The sequence below is a fragment of the Schistocerca gregaria genome, chromosome 8 (genome assembly GCF_023897955.1).
Source record: "Schistocerca gregaria isolate iqSchGreg1 chromosome 8, iqSchGreg1.2, whole genome shotgun sequence".
In the NCBI taxonomy this organism is placed as follows: domain Eukaryota; kingdom Metazoa; phylum Arthropoda; class Insecta; order Orthoptera; family Acrididae; genus Schistocerca; species Schistocerca gregaria.
In genome coordinates this window covers 373,212,650-373,234,693 of record NC_064927.1, presented here as the reverse complement: position 1 = coordinate 373,234,693, position 22,044 = coordinate 373,212,650, and the positions used below count along the sequence as shown (strand labels likewise).

Sequence of the window (22,044 nt, the reverse complement as noted above, 5' to 3'; positions counted from 1 at the left end):
ATCAGGAGAACCATACTGATCTCCATGCTGAATCAGAATGGTCCCACATGACTAGCGCCCGATAGGACAGACATTATGCTTGCTCAGTGGTGTAGCATCGTACAGTGACATCTGATACCTGGAGCCTGGATCTGGTACTGTTTGCAGAAAATATCCACCAGGCAGCGCCACCGCATCTGGTGCGCTATGGACTGTTGGTATGGCGAACTTTATGGGCGCTTAGCTGGGTGCGGCAACTGGGTGAGGCGTGCCAATAGCGACAGGCCCAAAGACTACACTTGAGACAGGGGAGGCACTACGTCCTTATTTCAGAAAAGTCCAGGTTCTCACACATACATGGTGGGTGTGGTCGGATGTGGAGGCTCCGAGGATTACAGTTCATCTTTTGTTAATATAGCTGGTAATTTGGGTATCAGCTGCTGCATTTATGACCTATTGAGGCAGCGGACTTTATCCTATCTTCTAGGTTTCTGTATCATTATGTATCAACAAGAGAATGCAAGACCCCCCCATTTGTACATTAGGTCTTGAATTAGCTCGATACAGCGCGTTCTGCTGATCTCTCGCCCATTAAAAATACCTGATCATGAACTGCCGACAGACTGACGCACCATCGCTCACCAACTACTGCGAATGACAAACCCTTGGACAGACTCGTAGCAGCATGGAACGACGTAACCTTATCTGTCATCTGAGCTTAGTTCAACTAGATGATCGTCTGAGTTACAGGTCCGTGTACTAAATTCCGCACCCTGTGTAATTTCAAATCACCTGCAAATTAATCGTCTACTCTTCCCCCAAGATTGTATGCCTAGGACAAATAAAATTTCGTTATTTTCTGTCCTTTGTCATGTGTAATTTTAGTGGGTAACAGAGTAGTTACTTTAAGGAATTTACTTTTCAGCACAACTACGGAAAGAGCGACTAACACCACGCAATTGTCAGTAATTAATAATACAAATAAATACACTAATGAGCCAAATCATTACTACCATCTTGGTCCATCTTCGGAAAGCAATACAGAATATGGGTGGCGTGGAGTATAAAAGTCCTTAGTAGCTTAAAGTGGAGAAACAGTGCTGATATTCTCGCTGAAGGAAGATTTTTGTCCTTGTCAGTTACTGGATGTGATGTGTTTCAGTTACGATCATCTTCAAAAAATCAGGTCAGGGAGAAGAATTACTTACATACAGTAAGGGTCATGTAAATGGGACACAAGCCAAAACGCTTTGGACTGTGTCCCATTCACATGAACTAATACTGTATGTATGAAGTTCGTCTCCGTGCCTTGATTTTTAATGGTTATTGTATTCTAAACGCGTCAATAAACTAGTCGCCACACATCCAGTTACTGACAAGAACCAAATTCTTCCTTCAGCGAGAATATCAGCACTGTCTCCATTTTAATTCACAAAATGGGAGCATACCTCTTGCATGACTTTGTTTCACACCTTGTATCTTAGTACATTTTTGGAAGTATACTGGTCCTGATGTCTTCGCACAGGTCACATATTTTTCGTGAAACACAGCCCGTGCTCTGCGCTTGATGAGTGGACGCTCGACAGCGTCCCAGACAACTCCCTTAGGGTTCCGGTTAGGAGAAATTAAGTGCGCAAGATATCAATGTGCTTTATTATCATTTTCCGCAAACCCCTGTAAGTATGATTCTGGCCTTCTAACACCTACAGGTGGTACAAGCAAACGTCGTCGGCGAAGACATCAAGTGCAGGTGGTCTGCAGTTGCCATGATTGCTTCAATTCCTACTATAGGTCCAATGGAAGTACAGTTGAATGTTCCCATGGGATTATACGGCCCGGTGTACGGTATGTACACTTTAAGACAAAAAAGAAACGCACCACGAAAGAATTATCAGAACAGGATGGAAATCAATCGGTATATGTGCTGTACATGTACAGACAAACAAGTAATTTCAATTTCGTAAAAAATGAATGATTTATTCAAAAGAAAGAGCTTCACAAATTGGGCAAATCAATAACGCATTGATCCACCTGTCGCCCTTATGCAGGCAGTTATTCGACTTGGCACTGATTGATCGCATTGTTGGATATCGTCCATTATTCTGCCCAAAACTAGCCAAAATTCCGAGTTGCTTGGAGTGACCTGCCCATAATGCTCCATACTTTCTCGATTGGAGAGAGACTTGGAGACCTTGAAGGCCAAGGTAGAGTTTGGAAAACATGAAGCTAAGCTGAATGGTTGGTCATGAAGAGCAAGCCGGCCGCTGAGGTCGAGCGGCTCTAGGCGCCTGAGTCTGGAACCGCGGTGCTGCTACAGTCGCAGGTTCGAATCCTGTCTTGGGCCTGGATGTGTGTGATGTCCTTAGGTGAGTTAGGTTTAAGTAGTTCTAAGTCTAGGGGACTGATGACCTCAGATTTTAAGTCCCATAGTGCTCAGAGCCATCTGAACCATGAAGGGCAACAATACCAGGTGTAAAATTTACCGCAGTGCTCTAAAGGGTTCTGCGGATGACATCTCAGACCATCACTCCAGTGAGATTGGTATCCTACCGCTGCCTGAGCTATTTCCAGATACGTTTTCGCCGATCATCGGGATTCAGTTTGAGGCCGGACTCATCACTGAAGGCAATTCTACTCAATGAGATTTCAGGCTGAATGTGCCCGCCACCAGCTTGCTGGTGTACCGAAGTCAACGGTAGTCGGCGCAAGGGGCGCCTTAAGGTCCGAGGGGCGCCTTAAGCTGAGCCTGCTTTCTGCAGGCTGCCCCAATGAATCACCAGTTGCACGTGGGATCGATGATGAATCCGAGGCTCCGAGCGACTCTCTGACAATTGCTCTTCCTCACGTTCTGCCGTCTGTCTAGGTCGACCGCTTCCTTCTTGGTACTGTGTTGCGCCACGGTTTCTCCCATTCCTACCAACATCGGCCAATAGTGGCATCGCTCCTATTCAGTTGTCGGGCCCAACTACAAGTCCTCTCTCCAATGTCATCTGCATATATTGCTCACGTGCCTGTCTCCGAGGGATAATTACTGTACTACTGAGCGCACGGAATGAAATTCACTAGGACTTTACGTCCTGATAACGACATGTTCCCTTTACATAATTTGTGGACTGCACTGCACGTTAGTGCAGCAACACAAATCAGTACTATACCCACACAATCTGCCTGTAGTGCAGCCTATACACCTATCTGCCAGGGACTGAAAAAAAAGTTTATGACCATATCTTCTTTCCTACTGGAGCTAGGGTGTATAAATCCCACAGTGCTGATACTAGTCAGGCCTGCGATGGATGAATGTGTGACGCTGCAGCGTGATTTCACCACGCAATTCTCTTTCCAATCGAGAACGTATGGAGCATTATGGGCAGGTCACTCCAACCAACTCGGAATTTTGGCTAGTTTTGGACAGAATAATGGACGATATCCAACAATGCTACCAATCAGTGCCAAGTCGAATAACTGCCTGCATAAGGGCGACAGGTGGATCAATGTGTTATTGATTTGCCCAATTTGTGAAGCTCTTTCTTTACGCTGCACCGACACACATTCACCCGTCGGCCACTAAAGTTTACAGTTAAGCATTTTCTGTCGATACCCATATGAATATCAACTTGTGACCAATTTTTATAACTCGCATCGTGTCTTTGTCTTAGAGTGTATTCGGGGAGCTATTCGACTGGACGAAGATGTTATCCAGACAGGCGATACGTTCCCATTGATACACCGTCGAATCTCGATGCTCCCATGTCCATTGTAATCGTAACTGCCGATGTCAGCGTCATTCAGCTAAGTTTCAAACAAACTGACGAGAATAGCATGCGAACTGACGACAGTCTTCATGTTTTCTGAGAAACCGTCGATCCATAAGTATCTGTCCTTAGTCAAAGTATTTTACATAGATTTTTGGACAATATGGTTGTGGAGAGAAGCAGTGATTGGTATGATTAATAAATAATTCAAGAACAGTCTTAATCGCATTTATTATTCTTACAGGGTGTTTCAAAAATGACCGGTATATTTGAAACGGCAATAAAAACTAAACGAGCAGCGATAGAAATACACCGTTTGTTGCAATATGCTTGGACAACAGTACATTTTCAGGCGGACAAACTTTCGAAATTACAGTAGTTACAATTTTCAACCACAGATGGCGCTGCAAGTGATGTGAAAGATATAGAAGACAACGCAGTCTGTGGGTGCGCCATTCTGTACGTCGTCTTTCTGCTGTAAGCGTGTGTTGTTCACAACGTGCAGGTGTGCTGTGGGCAACATGGTTTATTCCTTAGAACAGACGATTTTTCTGGTGTTGGAATTCCACCGCCTAGAACACAGTGTTGTTGCAACAAGACGAAGTTTTCAATGGAGGTTTAATGTAACCAAAGGACCGAAAAGCGATACAATAAAGGATCTGTTTGAAAAATTTCAACGGACTGGGAACGTGATGGATGAACGTGCTTGAAAGGTAGAGTGACCGCGTACGGCAACCACAGAGGGCAATGCGCAGCTAGTGCAGCAGGTGATCCAACAGCGGCCTCGGGTTTCCGTTCGCCGTGTTGCAGCTGCGGTCCAAATGACGCCAACGTCCACGTATCGTCTCATGCGCCAGAGTTTACACCTCTATCCATACAAAATTCAAACGCGGCAACCCCTCAGCGCCGCTACCATTGCTGCACGAGTGACATTCGCTAACGATATAGTGCACAGGACTGATGACGGCGATATGCATGTGGGCAGCATTTGGTTTAGTGACGAAGCTTATTTTTACCTGTACGGCTTCGTCAATAAACAGAACTGGCACATATGGTGAACCGAAAAGCCCCATGTTGCAGTCCGATCGTCCTTGCATCCTCAAAAAGTACTGGTCTGGGCCGCCATTTCGTCCAAAGGAATCATTGGCCCATTTTTCAGATCCGAAACGATTACTGCATCACGCTATCTGGACATTCTTCGTGAATTTGTGGCGGTACAAACTGCCTTAGACGACACTGCGAACACCTCGTGGTTTATGCAAGATGGTACCCGGCCACATCGCACGGCCGACGTCTTTAATTTCCTGAATGAATATTTCGATGATCGTGTGATTGCTTTGGGCTATTCTAAACATACAGGAGGCGGCGTGGATTGGCCTCCCTATTCGCCAGACATGAACCCCTGTGACTTCTTTCTGTGGGGACACTTGAAAGACCAGGTGTACCGCCAGAATCTAGAAACAATTGAACAGCTGAAGCAGTACATCTCATCTGCATGTGAAGCCATTCCGCCAGACAGGTTGTCAAAGGTTTCGGGTAATTTCAATCAGAGACTACGCCATATTATTGCTACGCATGGTGGATATGTGGAAAATATCGTGCTATAGAGTTTGCCAGACTGCAGCGCCATCTGTTGTTGACAATTGTAACTACTGTAATTTCGAAAGTTCGTCTGCCTGAAAATGTACTGTTGTCCCAAGCATATTGCAACAAACGGTGTATTTCTATGCTGCTCGTTTAGTTTGTGTTGCCGTTTCAAATATACCGGTCATTTTTGAAACACCCTGTATAATACCGCTAACCGGTTTCAACCCGACGTAGGGGTCGACCCCTACGTCGGGGTGAAACCGGTTGGCGGTATTATAACAATAATAAATGCGATTAAGACTGTTCTTGAATTATTTATTGAAGTATTTTACGTCAGGCGATGTCGCCACTTGCTGCCCGTTTCATCGATACAATGATTCCCTAATCGTCGTATCCGCTTGGACACAAATATGGAAACACCGCGAGAAATATATGCTTTAACGTAAATGCAGACTCTAGCCAAACCAGTAGGTTGCGCTGCTGTATGTGACCATAAGCGGCACCTGTGCAATGTCCTCGTCATGTTGCAAGTGCCAGTTTCGCGATCATAACAGCTCTCCGCGCAATTGTGAGTGCAGTATGTCGGAGCTCTGTACATCCGGATTTGACTGTTTACGCACGTATGCTGGGTGCTCCCGTAATCAAGGCAGCCGAGGTGTATGATGCTTCAGGAGGCACCGTATCCAAGATTTATGCAGAGTACAGCGAAGGCCGAAGAACATCTTCCTCTAAAGTCACAACGCGGACGAAAGCGTGTGTTGAGTGATCACGACAGACGGCTATTGACAAGGATTATGACGAAAAATAAGAGGCCGACAGCTCCATAAGTCACTGCAGAACTGAATGTCCCACTTGAGAACACCGTCAGCATCAAAAACAGGAAGGGACGAAGCAAGGAACTGGGTGGGGGTGGGGGTGGGGGGTGGGGGGGGAAGATGTAATTCCAAAGCCACCCAGAAGTTTTGGAAATGCCCGTAAAAAATGTGGTGCTGAAGCCATAAAACCTGGACTATGGACCAACTGAAGAAAGTAATTTGGTCGGATGAGCCTTCTTTGGGATTGTTTCCAACATCTGGGCGAGTTTACGTTCCAAGAGTGAAACATGATGGGTGTTAAGCGATGGTTTGAGCCACCATATCGTAGTTTTCCATATCAGTGATAAGATTCACTGATGACATTGCTGTCCTCAGTGAATTTGAAGAAGAATTACATGCCGGCCGCTGCGTCTGAGCGTTTCTAGGCGCTTCAGTCTGGAACCGCTCGACCACTACGGTCGCAGTTTCGAATCCTGCCTCGGGCATGGATGTGTGTGATGTCCATAGGTTAGTTAGGTTTAGGTAGTTCTAAGTTCTAGGGGACTGGTGACCTCAGATGTTAAATCTCATAGTGCTCAGAGCCATATGAATCATTTGAAGAATTACAGAATCTGTTGGATGGAATGAACAGGCTAATGGGTACAAAATACTGATCGAGAGTAAATCAAAGAAAGATGAAAGTAATGAGAAGTAATATACGTGAGAACAGTGCTAAACCTTAGATCGGAATTGGGGATCACGAAGTAGACGAAGTCATGGAATGTGCCTATCTAGACAGCAAAGTAAGTTATGACGGACGGAACAAGGATTACATAATAAGTTGACTAGCACTGGTAAAAAGGACACTCCTGCCCAAAAGAAGTCTACTAGTATCATATAGAGGCCTATTTGCGGAAGAAATTTCTGAGAATGTACGTATGGACCGGAACAAAAGAGGAACGAAGCACTTCAGACGTGGTGCTACAGACGAATGTTGGAAATTAGGTGGACTGATAAAATGAGGAATAAAGACGTTCTCTGCAGAATGGGCGAGGAAAAAATTATATGGAAAACACTGACAAGAAGAAGGTACTGGATTTTAGGCCACCTTTTAAGAGATCGTGGAAAGGCTTCCATGGGACTAGAGGGAACAGTGTAGGGCAAAAACTAAAAAAGAAAACAGAGATTGGAATACATCCAGCAAGTATTTCAGGGCGTGTGTTCCAAGTGCCACTCTGAGGTAAAAAGGTTGGCACAGAAGGAGAATTGTGGCAGACCGCCTCAATACAGTCAGAAGACTGATGACTCAAAGGAAAAAAAATGTGAGAGTTGAATCGTGTGTATATTGTGGGATGTCGGTGAGTGTGTGTAATATTTGCTTGTATAGTGTTTTGCTATGTTCGTATTGTATGATAACGATGACAAGAGAAGGTAGAGGTTGATACCCGGTAGCGGCACTTTATCTACTCCTCTCGAATAGCAGCATGAGGTCTGAAGAGATTAGCGTCCCCATTCTACAGACGGATCACCATCAACAGAGTGACATGTCCTGACTTTATGAGACACTGTGGACAAGTCTGGAATTTAAACCATAACTTTGGCCAACTGTACGTCACAGATACTGCTCCTGCTTCTGGCCAAATACTGCCACTGAAAATTTCACCTACCATTAGAATTCGATCACCCTTACTTCCGTATCGACCACTACTGACCAGTCGTGCCTTAGCGACCTCCCTTGCGGGGGTGAGTTCAAGGTACCTTACAGTCCTGTTTGATATGGCTCCCAGAAACTTGAGCAAACGACTTTTTTCCAAGCAACCTGTTTTGTAGACACATTGTATTTTCCTTATTCCGTTATTAAGTGATAGCAGTCGCTTTTCGTGCGCTCCGGATTTTTTATTTAAGTTTCAAAAATTTCTTTGGAAAAGTAAGTTTTTGCCAAATGTGAAATCATGTTCCAACGTACAACATTGTTATGTATCTAGGTACCAATTTTCAATCCAAAATTAAAAGTGTTGCAGTCGAGATAGTCACGTCGCGGTTGTCTTCAATAATTAGTCTGTTACATTATTACGCTGCTACAAACCAACCTCTGTATATGAAAGGCAATCATTGCCAAAACCGCTAAGGACAGAAACTTGAAATTCGGAATTCATACTGCTGGCGTCGTTTAAGAAGGGATTTTTCGAAATTCCAATCCTAAAGAACTGAAACAGGAGATGAACGCCTTTCTTTAGAAATGTAGCTACTAAGGGAATTTTGAAGCTAGACCTACGAAAATTGGTATTTGGTTTTTCGGTCAGAAATTAAGAAACTGCTATTTGGTTTCTCAGTCAAAATATTTTTTTTAGTAATTTAACCCTATGGGAGTGGGAGAGTGGTTGAAAGTTTTTTTTTAAATATATCATTATTAAAGAACTACTGAAGTGTTTTTAAAGTTACATCAGTGAACATTGGTATCTGACTTCTCGGTTACAAATAAAAAAATACGTGTTGAAGTGTTTTTGGAATTTGAACCCGTAAAGGAGTAATATTGCGGAAGAGATTTCTTATGAATATATGTTATTATGAAAGAAATTTGTAAAGCTAAATTTATGAAAATTTTAATTTGGCTTCCTAGTTAGAAATTAAAAAAAATGTGTTTCACTGTTTGTGGAAATTCAACCTCTAAGCGGGTGAAATAGGCGATGAGACGTTTTATGAAAGTCTTTGATTTCAAAAGAATTTTTAAAACTAAACATTTGAAAATTTGTGTTTGGCTTCTCGGTTGGGGACAAAAAAGTATGTGTTTCACTGTTTTTGGAAATTCAGCCCCTAAGTGCTTGAAATAGTATCAGACTGATTCACTGATTCATCATCACCGAGCTAAATCCTCTAAGGACAGAAACTTAGCTTGAAGTTAGGAGATTGTGTGGACCTTCGATTCTAGGCACCGTTTAAGAAGGGACTGCGCAAAATTCCACTGCTGAGGGGGGAGGGGGGGGGAATAGGGGATGAGAGGCTTTTTGAAAGTATGTATCTATTAAGGGAATTTTGAAGCTAGTGGTACCAAAACTGATATTTGGTTTCTCAGTCAGAAAAGAAAAAAAGTGTTTCAGCATTTTTGGAAATTTTATTACTAAGAAGGTAAAATGGTGGGTGTAAGTATTTTGAAAATAAGTAATTGCTAAAGAACTTCCAAACAGATTTATAAGGCTGTATCTATGACAGCTGGTATTTGACTTCTCATTTAGAAACAAAACAATACGTGTTTGAATATTTCTGGAAATTCATCCCCTGAGGGAGTGCAATAGAGGATCAAAATTTTTGAGAAAATATTTCGTTATATAAAAAAAATTGTAAAGCTAAATATATGAAAATTGGTATTTCACTTCTTGCTTAGATATAAAGAAATATATGTTAGAGGATAAAAGTTGCTGTGGAAATATCTCCACAAGAACGCAAAAGGCATGATTAGTAAAAAATTTAGACTGCAGCTATCAGAACACCTTTTTGTCACAAGTACCTTCGGAAAAGACGATGCTTACGAGGTACTGACTATCGTGAAAAGCTTAAAAGGAGTTGCAGTTTGTGAACAACATTCGATTTAGTAAAAACAAAAAAACAAAAATTTGTAGGCCATACAGTCAAAGCGAGCGAAGCAGCTGGCGCTAGGATAGTAGTCAATAAGTGAAACTAAATTAAATTGAAGTATCACCAAAATTCAGGTTCAAGTTAAATACATTTTGAAATACAAGCTATTGGAAATTAACATAAATTTACGTTTTCATGGTAGGTATAACTGTTAAGACAATAAAGAAATTTAATTATTTTGCAAATGTCACGTTCTATGGTAGAAGACCTTCCGTTTCAAGGTGCAACGTGGTAGACAACCAAGGAAGAATTTTTAAAGTTGCATCAGTGAACATTGGTATCTGACTTCTCGGTTACAAATAAAGAAATACGTGTTGAAGTGTTTTTGGAATTTAAACCCGTAAAGGGGTAATATTGCGGATGAGATTTCTTATAAATATATGTTATTATGAAAGAAATTTGTAAAGCTAAATTTATGAAAATTTTAATTTGGCTTCCTAGTTAGAAATAAAAAAAATGTAGTCAATAAGTAAAATCAAATTAAATTGAAGTATCACCAAAATTCAGGTTCAAGTTAAATACATTTTGAAATACAAGCTATTGGAAATTAACATAAATTTATATTTTCATGGTAGGTATATTTGTTAAGACAATAAAGAAATTCAATTATTTTGCAAATGTCCACCTTCTATGGTAGAAGACCTTCCGTTTCAAGATGCAACATGGTAGACAACCAAGGAAGTACTGCTAAACAATCGACACGTCATATAATTAGTTTTAAAAATACATAAGGATTCCACTCATTATAACATACTGTACCCGAAGAACTAACAATGACTTAGAAATTGCTTTAATGCACTATACAGTACTTGAATGTGTAGAACTCAATGTTTTTACGAATGCTGCACGAAACACTACCTCGTGTCTCATAAAAATAGAAACAGTAGAAAATACTGGAAACTGCATTTGGTGGTCTCTAGTGCACCTACCTTCATGTGATTCTGAAGTCGGTCATTAGGACTGAAACAGCAACCAGAAAACATCGTGTGTTCATAGGTACACTATCCTCGAGGCTTATCGCCCTCTCAAAAAAAAAAAAAAAAAAAAAAAAAAAAAGGTCAAATGGCTCTGAGCACTATGCGACTTAACATCTGTGGTCATCAGTCGCCTAGAACCTAGAACTAATTAAACCTAACTAACCTAAGGACATCACACACATCCATGCCCGAGAGAGGATTCGAACCTGCGACCGTAGCAGTCGCACGGTTCCGGACTGAAGGGCCTAGAACCGCGAGACTACCGCGGCCGGCCATCACCCTCCGATATCCTACAAATGAACTCAAGTCTGCCAATGGCTTTAACTATGGTTAAGGCTAGTCATTCCGTTTTATAGCACTACAAAGGTGTGACATGCAGGTATTTGTATAAATTGACTGATTGTTTAGCATACCACTTCTTTTTTGTTTTGTGAAGCGCACTTTCTTCATAAACATTAAAAAAGAGTCACCAATCTTTACAACAGATTACATGTTAACAATATCTAACTGAATAGCTGAGCTGCTCTTTTTACTACTAATGACTGAATCACCTGCAAAGAAAGGGACGTCATTATTAACATTGTCTTCCTGCTATTAACGAATATCAACAGCAAGGGTCTGAACGCACTTCCCTGCAGCAAGACACATGTTACTTTTATAGCTGTCGATGACACTCCGACCTAAATATAGCGCTAGGTACATCCTCTCTACTCAGAAATCTTTAATCTTTCGTTTGTTACTCCATAAGATAGAACAATGGTCAATACGAATTGCTGTAGTACAGTCACGTAGCAGTGCTCCAGTACTGTATAATAAGAGACAGGGCTAAAGTGATGTTAACATGAATGAAGGACAAATGCGCTTAGAAAGAGAGAGTAGTGAAACTTACCAAGCAAGTCAGACTGTGGAAACCATTTGCCCAGGTGCACATTTTCTGGTTTTCCAGGTATGGTGTCGTTCTCCCATTTCCACAGGACCAGTTGCTTCAGTTTAGAGAAGACTGTGAGGAAAGTTTGAATACTCTCCTGTGGAAAATCCGCACTTTTTACGAAGGATCCCATGCTGAAGAATATTACACCATCTTTTGCGTTGTCCATTAGTTTCTTCAAGTCCTTCAACAAAAGAAAAAGCGGTTATAGTTGCATCACGGGAAAGCAAATTGTCAGTGTTTCTTGGCAGATCATATCACACAGTTTATTTAATATTCATGGTTGATTTTCTCCGAAAAGTGTAACAGTGAAAGTCGGTATAGTAATTACATATATTTTTGCGAAGACAGCGCATGTCATGCTTTGTTTCCGTCTCAAGTTCTGTGTAATCTACAGTACACGTGTTTGATGATAATATCTGTGTCGTGTAGTATCGATTGATAGTGTGATGGGCTTTTCATATTTGCAGCGTAATAAAAAATAAAGAGCGGAAATATTTGGAAACACATAATATGAATTTCGAATTGCAGTTTAGCTATACTCGCGGATCTTGTGATTGTTTGCTTACATAGAAACCAATACATACGCTTTACACCTTCATGCACACATAGCTCACAACACAGATATTGTGAATATATGGCCGGCGAACTTGTATGTGATTAGGATACCATACTCTAATTCTCCAAAATCTTACTCGTTCTTTGACAGCCAGTACGTATGTATGCAGTACACTGAGGTACCAAAGTTCGTGGGACGCCTCCTAATATCGTGTCAGATCCCTGTCTCCCCGGCACAGTGGTTCAAATGGCTCTAAGCACTATGGGACTTAACCTCTGAGGTCATCAGTCCCCTAGACTTAGAACTAATGACATCACACACACATCCATCCCGAGGCAAGATTCGAACCCGCGACCGTAGCAGCATAGCGGTTTCGGACTGCAGCGCCTAGAACCACTCGGTCACAACGGCCGGCCCGGAAGAGTGCAGCAATTCGACGTGGCATAGACTCAACAAGTCGTTGGAAGTTCCATGCAGAAATACTGAGCCATGCTGCCTCTGTAGCTGTATATAATTACGGAAGTGTAGCCGGTGGAGGATTTTCTGCACGAAATGACCTCTACCTTACGTCCCATAAATGACCGATGAGATTCATGTCGGGCGATATGGGTGGCCAAATCATTCGTTCAACTTGTCCAGAATGTTCTCGAAACCAATCGCGAACTGTTGTCGCCCGGTGATATGTTTGGGGACATGAAAGCCATAAATGGCAGTAAATCATCTCCAAGTAGCGGAACATAACTATTTGCAGTCAATGATCGCTTCAGTTGGACCAGAAAAGTCAGTCCATTCCATGTAAACACAGCCCGCAGCATTATGGAGCCACCACCAACTTGCACAGAGCCTTGTTCACAACTGTGTCCATGGATTCGTGGGGTCTGCGCCCTACTCGATCTCTACCATCATCTCTGATCAACTAAGGACTCGTCTGGCCAGGTCACGTTTTTCCAGTGTTTAGGGCCCAACCGACATGGTATCGAGCGCAGAAGATGCACTGCAGGCATTGTCGGAATGTTACCAAAGACACTCGCGCCGGTCCTCTACTGCCGTAGCGCATTAACGCCAAACTTCGCCGCACCGTTCTAACGTATACTTTCCTAACGAATATCTTCGTCTTACGTCTCTCATTAGCTTCTGCGATTATTTCACTCTGTGTTGCTTATCTGTTAGCAGCGACAATTCTACGCAAACGCTGCTGTCGCTCGTTAAGTAACGGCCGTCGGCCACTACGTTTAGCTATACTTGATATTCTTGGCACACCTCAAAATATTGAATTCACCAACGATTTCCGAAACGGAATGTCTCGTGTTTCTAGCTCCAAGTGCCGTTGCACGTTCAAAGCCGGTTAAATCCCGTAGTGCGGCCATAATTGCGTTGGAAACGAAAGAACAATTCGGCAGAACACACGAAAGTACATCAACAATAAATCAAGCCTCAGAGATCGCACTATCTCTGCTTCTCAATGTGAGCCGTTCCACTAGCTCTACTGAGCTGTTTTGGGTTTTCTATACTTCTTGCACCCTTTTGGATCGTTGCGTCTGTACTTTCGATTCTGGGGAGGAAACGTTTTCCACTGTACAGCTACAGCAGCACTTTAATAGGCATATGTTGTCATTTTTCAGTATACACTTTACATTACACGCCATTTATAGATATACTACGTGTATATATAGTCTTGTGGCCATATCTTATATTCCTGTATGTTGTGTCTTTTCTTTCGGATTTGTCCAAAATAACAGATACCATTTTGATCATGCACGAACTATGAATCAAGAAACAAACGAATGATGTTAGCTGCTCGTGGGCATCAATTTGTATCGATGGGGCAAGTTGAAGAATTTGTATAGGACTGGGATTCGAACATGCTCCCTTGCATATCAGGCAGATGCGCTGACCACTACGCCATACGGGCACAGTGTCACCACAACTGCACAGACTTCCATAGCACATCTCTCGTCAGACCCAAATTCTCAACTTACATCACATGCTACTGATGTAGAGCCCCCTCTCGTTAGCCTCATTACTTGCAGCACCTCGCTGATTCCCGTAATAGTTCGAGTTTGGCAGGTGTGCTTCGGTAGTCTATGTGGTTCAGCTGACCACTGCGTCTGCGTGGCAAAGTGGTCAGCGTGTGTGCCTCGTAAGCAGGAGACCCAGGTTCGAATCCTCATCCAGCAAAAACTTTTAACTTGCCCCATCAATTTGAATCAATGCCCACTGGCAATTGACGTTGTCCTGGTCTTCAGTCCACAGTAGTAGCACCGGCCTTAGCCGCTGGAGCTCTCAAGCACACACTAGCTGCGCGACAGAAACAAAGTCCCTCTCAAGGTCACCCGTGACGTCACACAGCCAGCGCGCGCAGCCACTACTCAGTAGTAGACTCAATAATGACACGAAGTGCCCGGTAAATCATTTTTTTGGGGATCAAGGTCAAATCATTTATTACAATAAAAACAATATACAAATCATGCATGGTAATACAAAGTAATATCACCATTTACAACACTACCATTAATACCACTCTGCTTAACCCAAATATAAATTCCATCATCTGAAACAAGACGTCGTGCCTCGTAAGCAGGAGACCCGGGTTCGAATCCTCATCCAGCAAAAACTTTTAACTTGCCCCATCAATTTGAATCAATGTCCACTGGCAATTGACGTTGTCCTGGTCTTCAGTCCACAGACTGGTATGATGCAGCTCTCCATGTAACTGTATCCTGTGGAAGCTTCTTCATCGCCAAGTACCTACTGCAAACTACATCATTCTGAATCTGCTTAGTGTATTCATCTTTTGGTCTCCCTCTACGGATTTTACCATCCACGCTGCCCTCCAATACTAAATTGGTATCCCTTGATGCCTCAGAACATGTTATATCAACCGTTCCCTTCCTCTAGTCAACTTGTGCCACAAACTTCTCTTCTCCCCAGTTCTATTCAGTAACTCCTCATTAGTTACGCGATCTACCCATCTAATCTTCAGCATTCTTCTGTAGCACCACATTTCGGAAGCTTCTATTCTTTTGTTGTCTGAACTATTTATCGTACACGTTTCACTTCCATACAGGGCTAATTCCCATAAAAATACTTTCAGAAAAGACTTCCTGACTCTTAAATCCACACTCGATGTTAACAAATTTCTCGTCTTCAGAAACGCTTTCCTTGCCATTGCTAGTCTACATTTTATATCCTCTCTACTTCGACCATCATCAGTTATTTTGCTCCCCAAATAGCAAAACTCCTCTACTAGTTTAAGTGTCTCATTTCCTAAGCTAATTCCCACAGCATCACCTGATTTAATTAGGCTACATTGCATTATCCTCGTTTTGCTTTTTTGATGTTCATCTTATATCCTCCTTTCAAGACACTGCCCATTCCCTTCAACTGATCTTCTAGGTCCTTTGCTGTCTCTGACAGAATTACAATGTCATCGGCAAGCCTCAAATTTTTTATTTCTTCTGCCTGGGCTGTAATTCCTACTCCAAATTTTTCTTTTGCTTCCTTTACTGCTTGCTTAATATACAGACTGAATAACATCAGAGATAGGCTACAATCCTGCCTTACTCCATTCCCAACAACTGCTTCTTTTTATGACCCTCGACTCTTATAACTGCCATCTGGTTTGCGTACTAATTGTAAATAGCCTTTCGCTCAATGCATTTCACCCCTGCCAACTTCAAAATTTGAGAGATAGTATTTCAGTCCACAATGTCAAAAGCCTTCTCTAAGCCTACAAATGCTAGAAACCGGTTTGCCTTTCCTTATTCTGTCTTCTCTATTATAAGTCGTAAGGTCAGTATTGCCTTGTGTGTTCCAACATTTCTATGGAATCCAACTAATCTTCCCCAGGGTTGGTCTTCCGCGAGGTTGGCTACTACCTGGTTTTCCATTCGTCTGTAAAGAATTCTTGTTAGTATTTTGCAGGCGCGTCTTAAAAAAATGGTTTAAATGGCTCTGAGCACTATGGGACTTAACATCTGTGGTCATCAGTCCCCTAGAACTTAGAACTACTTAAACCTAACTAACCTAAGGACATCACACACGTCCATGCCTGAGGCAGGATTCGAACCTGCGACCGTAGCTGTCACACGGTCCAGACTGAAGTGCCTAGAACCGGACGGCCACACTGGCCGCCTGACTTTTTAAACTACACAGCTGTCATTTCACAGCCACACCCAGCCTTTTAATTTCTTTTTATTTCTCTCCTATCCACTACTCCCCCTCCCCCCCCACCCTCGACACGTTCTCTCCTGCCCTCCAACTACTTTCACTGTCTGCCATCCCCACCACTCTATCCTTCCCCTTCCATGCCCCAGCCTCCACCTTACCCCCACCCAGTCCCCAATCCCATCATGCAGAGTGTGGTTTCAGTTATCTGAGACTGCAGACATGTGTGCAAATTGTGTTTGTGTGTGTCTATTGCTGACAAAGGCCTTTTGGTTGAAAGCTATAATTGCGTGAATCTTTTTGTCGTGCCTATCACGACTCAGAATATCTGTTGTATTGTGAGTAGCAACTTTCCTTCTCTACTGTTATTACATTCCATCCTGGATTTTGCATTGTCTGATTTACTCTTACTTGACTGGGAGAAATATGTTTTCCTTTTAAATACTGTCAAAGACAGACGGCGTGATGAATTGTAGGAAACATGTGCCTCTGTCACTCAATCAGATTCCAAGTGATGAGCATCGCACAAAAAACTATCTGATCAATGAGCGGTATATCACAGTTCATACAAGACCAGTATAGTCTATTGGCCTAAGAAAAATAGCTGTTATGTGCAAAGCTGGAAAGGAAAACACCTCATGATATCAAGTATGATGTCATGGCAATACCTGTTCAGACCATATCTTTTAAGGGACCTGAGTACAAATTCGTTTTAGTATACATTATAAACGTTGTTAATAGCTCATATCAAAGACAAGACAGACATTTTTTTTTGATCATCAGTCTTCTGACTGGTTTGATGCGGCCCGCCACGAATTCCTTTCCTGTGCTAACCTCTTCATCTCAGAGTAGCACTTGCAACCTACGTCCTCAATTATTTGCTTGACGTATTCCAATCACTGTCTTCCTCTAGAGTTTTTGCCCTCTACAGCTCTCTCTAGTACCATGGAAGTCATTCCCTCATGTCTCAGCAGATGTCCTATCATCCTGTCCCTTCTCCTTATCAGTGTTTTCCACATATTTCTTTCCTCTCCGATTCTGTGTAGAACCTCCTCATTCCTTACCTTACCACTCCACCTAATTTTCAACATTCGTCTATAGCACCACATCTCAAATGCTTCGATTCTCTTCTGTTCCGGTTTTCCCACAGTCCATGTTTCACTATCATACAATGCTGTAATCCAGACGTACATCCTCAGAAATTTCTTCCTCAAATTAAGGCCGGTATTTGATATTAGTAGACTTCTCTTGGCCAGAAATGCCTTTTTTGCCATAGCGAGTCTGCCTTTGATGTCCTCTTTGGTCCGTCCGTGATTGGTTATTTTACAGCCTAGGTAGTAGAATTCCTTAACTTCATTGACTTCGTTACCATCAATCCTGATGTTAAGTTTCTCGCTGTTCTCATTTCTACTACTTCTCATTACCTTCGTCTTTCTCCGATTTACTCTCAAACCATACTGTGTACTCATTAGACTCAGCAGATCATTTAATTCTTCTTCACTTTCACTCAGGATAGCAATGTCATCAGCGTATCGTATCATTGAGATCCTTGCACCTTGTATTTTAATTCCACTCCTGAACCTTTCTTTTATTTCCATCATTGCTTCCTCGATGTACAGATAGAAGAGTAGGGGCGAAAGGCTACAGTCTTGTCTTACTCCCTTCTTAATACGAGCACTTCGTTCTTGATCGTCTACTCTTATTATTCCCTCTTGGTTGTTGTACATATTGTATATGACCCGTCTCTCCCTGTAGCTTACCCCTACTTTTTTCAGAATAATGAACAGCTTGCACCATTTTATATTGTCGAACGCTTTTTCCAGGTCGACAAATCCTATGAACGTGTCTTGATTTTTCTTTAGCCTTGCTTCCATTATTAGTCGTAACGTCATAATTACCTCTCTCGTGCCTTTACTTTTCCTAAAGCCAAACTGATCGTCACCTAGCGCATTCTCAATTTTATTTTCCATTCTTCTGTATATTATTCTTGTAAGCAGCTTCGATGCATGAGCTGTTAAGCTGACTGTGCGATAATTCTCGCACTTGTCATCTCTTGCCATCTTCGGAATTGTGTGGATGATGCTTTTCCGAAAGTGAGATGGTATGTCGCCAGACTCATATATTCTACACACCACTTCCCCTAATGATTTTAGAAATTCTGATGGAATGTTATCTATCCCTTCTGCCTTATTTGACCGTAAGTCCTCCAAAGCTCTGTTAAATTCCGATTCTAATACTGGATCCACTATCTCTTCTAAATCGATTCCTGTTTCTTCTTCTATCACATCAGACAAATCTTCACCCTCATAGAGGCTTTCAATGTATTCTTTCCACCTATCTGCTCTCTCCTCTTCATTTAACAGTGGAATTCCCATTGCACTCTTAATGTTACCACCGTTTCTTTTAATATCACCAAAGGTTGTTTTGACTTTCCTGTGCTCTGAGTTTGTCCTTCCGACAATCATATCTTTTTCGATGTCTTCACATTTTCCCTGCAGCCATTTCGTCTTAGCTTCCCAGCACTTCCTATTTATTTCATTCCTCAGCGACTTGTATTTCCGTATTCCTGATTTTCCCGGAACATGTTTGTACTTCCTCCTTTCATCAATCAGCTGAAGTACACTCCTGGAAATGGAAAAAAGAACACATTGACACCGGTGTGTCAGACCCACCATACTTGCTCCGGACACTGCGAGAGGGCTGTACAAGCAATGATCACACGCACGGCACAGCGGACACACCAGGAACCGCGGTGTTGCCCGTCGAATGGCGCTAGCTGCGCTGCATTTGTGCACCGCCGCCGTCAGTGTCAGCCAGTTTGCCGTGGCATACGGAGCTCCATCGCAGTCTTTAACACTGGTAGCATGCCGCGACAGCGTGGACGTGAACCGTATGTGCAGTTGACGGACTTTGAGCGAGGGCGCATAGTGGGCATGCGGGAGGCCGGGTGGACGTACCGCCGAATTGCTCAACACGTGGGGCGTGAGGTATCCACAGTACATCGATGTTGTCGCCAGTGGTCGGCGGAAGGTGCACGTGCCCGTCGACCTGGGACCGGACCGCAGCGACGAACGGATGCACGCCAAGACCGTAGGATCCTACGCAGTGCCATAGGGGACCGCACCGCCACTTCCCAGCAAATTAGGGACACTGTTGCTCCTGGGGTATCGGCGAGGACCATTCGCAACCGTCTCCATGAAGCTGGGCTACGGACCCGCACACCGTTAGGCCGTCTTCCACTCACGTCCCAACATCGTGCAGCCCACCTCCAGTGGTGACGCGACAGGCGTGAATGGAGGGACGAATGGAGACGTGTCGTCTTCAGCGATGAGAGTCGCTTCTGCCTTGGTGCCAATGATGGTCGTATGCGTGTTTGGCGCCGTGCAGGTGAGCGCCACAATCAGGACTGCATACGACCGAGGCACACAGGGCCAACACCCGGCATCATGGTGTGGGGAGCGATCTCCTGCACTGGCCGTACACCTCTGGTGATCGTCGAGGGGACGCTGAATAGTGCACGGTACATCCAAACCGTCATCGAACCCATCGTTCTACCATTCCTAGACCGGCAAGGGAACTTGCTGTTCCAACAGGACAATGCACGTCCGCATGTATCCCGTGCCACCCAACGTGCTCTAGAAGGTGTAAGTCAACTACCCTGGCCAGCAAGATCACCGGATCTGTCCCCCATTGAGCATGTTTGGGACTGGATGAAGCGTCGTCTCACGCGGTCTGCACGTCCAGCACGAACGCTGGTCCAACTGAGGCGCCAGGTGGAAACGGCATGGCAAGCCGTTCCACAGGACTACATCCAGCATCTCTACGATCGTCTCCATGGGAGAATAGCAGCCTGCATTGCTGCGAAAGGTGGATATACACTGTACTAGTGCCGACATTGTGCGTGCTCTGTTGCCTGTGTCTATGTGCCTGTGGTTCCGTCAGTGTGATCATGTGATGTATCTGACCCCAGGAATGTGTCAATAAAGTTTCCTCTTCCTGGGACAATGAATTCACAGTGTTCTTATGTCAATTTCCAGGAGTGTATTTCTTCTGTTACCCATGGTTTCTTCGCAGCTACCCTCTTTGTAACTCTGTTTTCCTTCCCAACTTCTGTGATGGCACTTTTTAGAGATGTCCATTCCTTTTCAACTGTGTTGCCTCCTGCGCTATTCCTTATTGCTGTATCTATAGCGTTAGAGAACTTCAATCGTATCTCGTTATTCCTTAGAACTTCCGTATCCCACTTCTTAGCGTATTGATTCTTCCTGACTAATGTCTTGAACTTCGGCCTACTCTTTATCAGTACTATATTGTGATCTGAGTCTATATCTGCTCCTGGGTACGCCTTACAATCCAATACCTGATTTCAGAATCTCTGTCTGACCATGATGTAATCTAATTGAAATCTTCCCGTATCTCCCGGCCTTTTCCAAGTATACCTCCTCCTCTTGTGATTCTTGAACAGGGTATTCGCTACTACTAGCTGAAACTTGTTACAGAACTCAATTAGTCTTTCTCCTCTTTCATTCCTTGTCCCAAGCCCATATTCTCCTGTAACCTTTTCTTGTACTCCTTCCCCTACCACTGCATTCCAGTCGCCCATGACTATTAGATTTTCGTCCCCCTTTACGTACTGCATGACCCTTTCAATATCCTCATACACTTTCTCTATCTGTTCATCTTCAGATTGCGACGTCGGCATGTATACCTGAACTATCGTTGTCGGTGTTGGTCTGCTGTCGATTCTGATTAGAACAACCTGGTCACTGAACTGAACCTTCCTATTCATAACGAATCCTACACCTGTTACACCATTTTCTGCTGCTGTTGATATTACCCGATACTCATCTGACCAGAAATCCTTGTCTTCCTTCCACTTCACTTCACTGACCCCTACTATATCTAGATTGAGCCTTTGCATTTCCCTTTTCAGATTTTCTAGTTTCCCTACCACGTTCAAGCTTCTGACATTCCACGCGCTGACTCGTGGATCATTAGCCTTTCGTTGATTATTCAGTCTTTTTCTCATGGTAACCTCCCCCTTGGCAGTCCCCTCCCAGAGATCCGAATGGGGGACTATCCGGAATCTTTTGCCAATGGAGAGATCATCATGACACTTCTTCAACTACAGGCCACATGTCCTGTGGATACACGTTACGTGTCTTTCCATTGCCTTCTGCATCCTCCTGTCGTTGATCATTGCCTTCCGCCTTTAGGGGCAATTTTCCACCCCTAGGACAAGAGAGTGCCTTCCGCTCCTCCGCCCTCTTTGAACGAGGCTGACTTCTTATGCCGGAAGTCTTCGGCCGCCAATGCTGATTATTTATCAAAATTTAGGCAGTGGCGGGGATCGAACCCGGGACCGAAGACATTTTGATTATGAATCAAAGACGCAACCCCCCTTTTTTTAAAGAAAAAAAACCAGTAAGGAACTGAAAACTAGTAAGTGCACTTGTTGCATCGAGTTGGGGACGCACGTAAGTAAAACCATGCTAATAGTTGTAGAAAAAGGCATAAAGAAAGAGAGCAAAGTGCGGGGCGAAGGAAACCATGGAACAAAACTGAAGGGTGGAATCCATACCACCATTAACCAGTGCTACATCTTGCACCGGATGGGAAAACTAAAACTGCGAAGACCGTTTCGCACCGGGGACAAAAAGAGGAAATG

General features: G+C 43.4%; 1 protein-coding gene across 1 annotated transcript in view; it reads right to left on the bottom strand.

The window, feature by feature from the left end:
* Nucleotides 1–22,044, bottom strand: part of LOC126284499 (UDP-glycosyltransferase UGT5-like) — a 59,196-nt gene that overhangs the window by 8,749 nt on the left and 28,403 nt on the right. Inside the window, exon 4 of the mRNA XM_049983471.1 lies at nt 11,612–11,834. Within this exon, the coding sequence (XP_049839428.1) occupies nt 11,612–11,834 (223 nt within the window). The remainder of the gene's footprint in view (nt 1–11,611; nt 11,835–22,044) is intronic.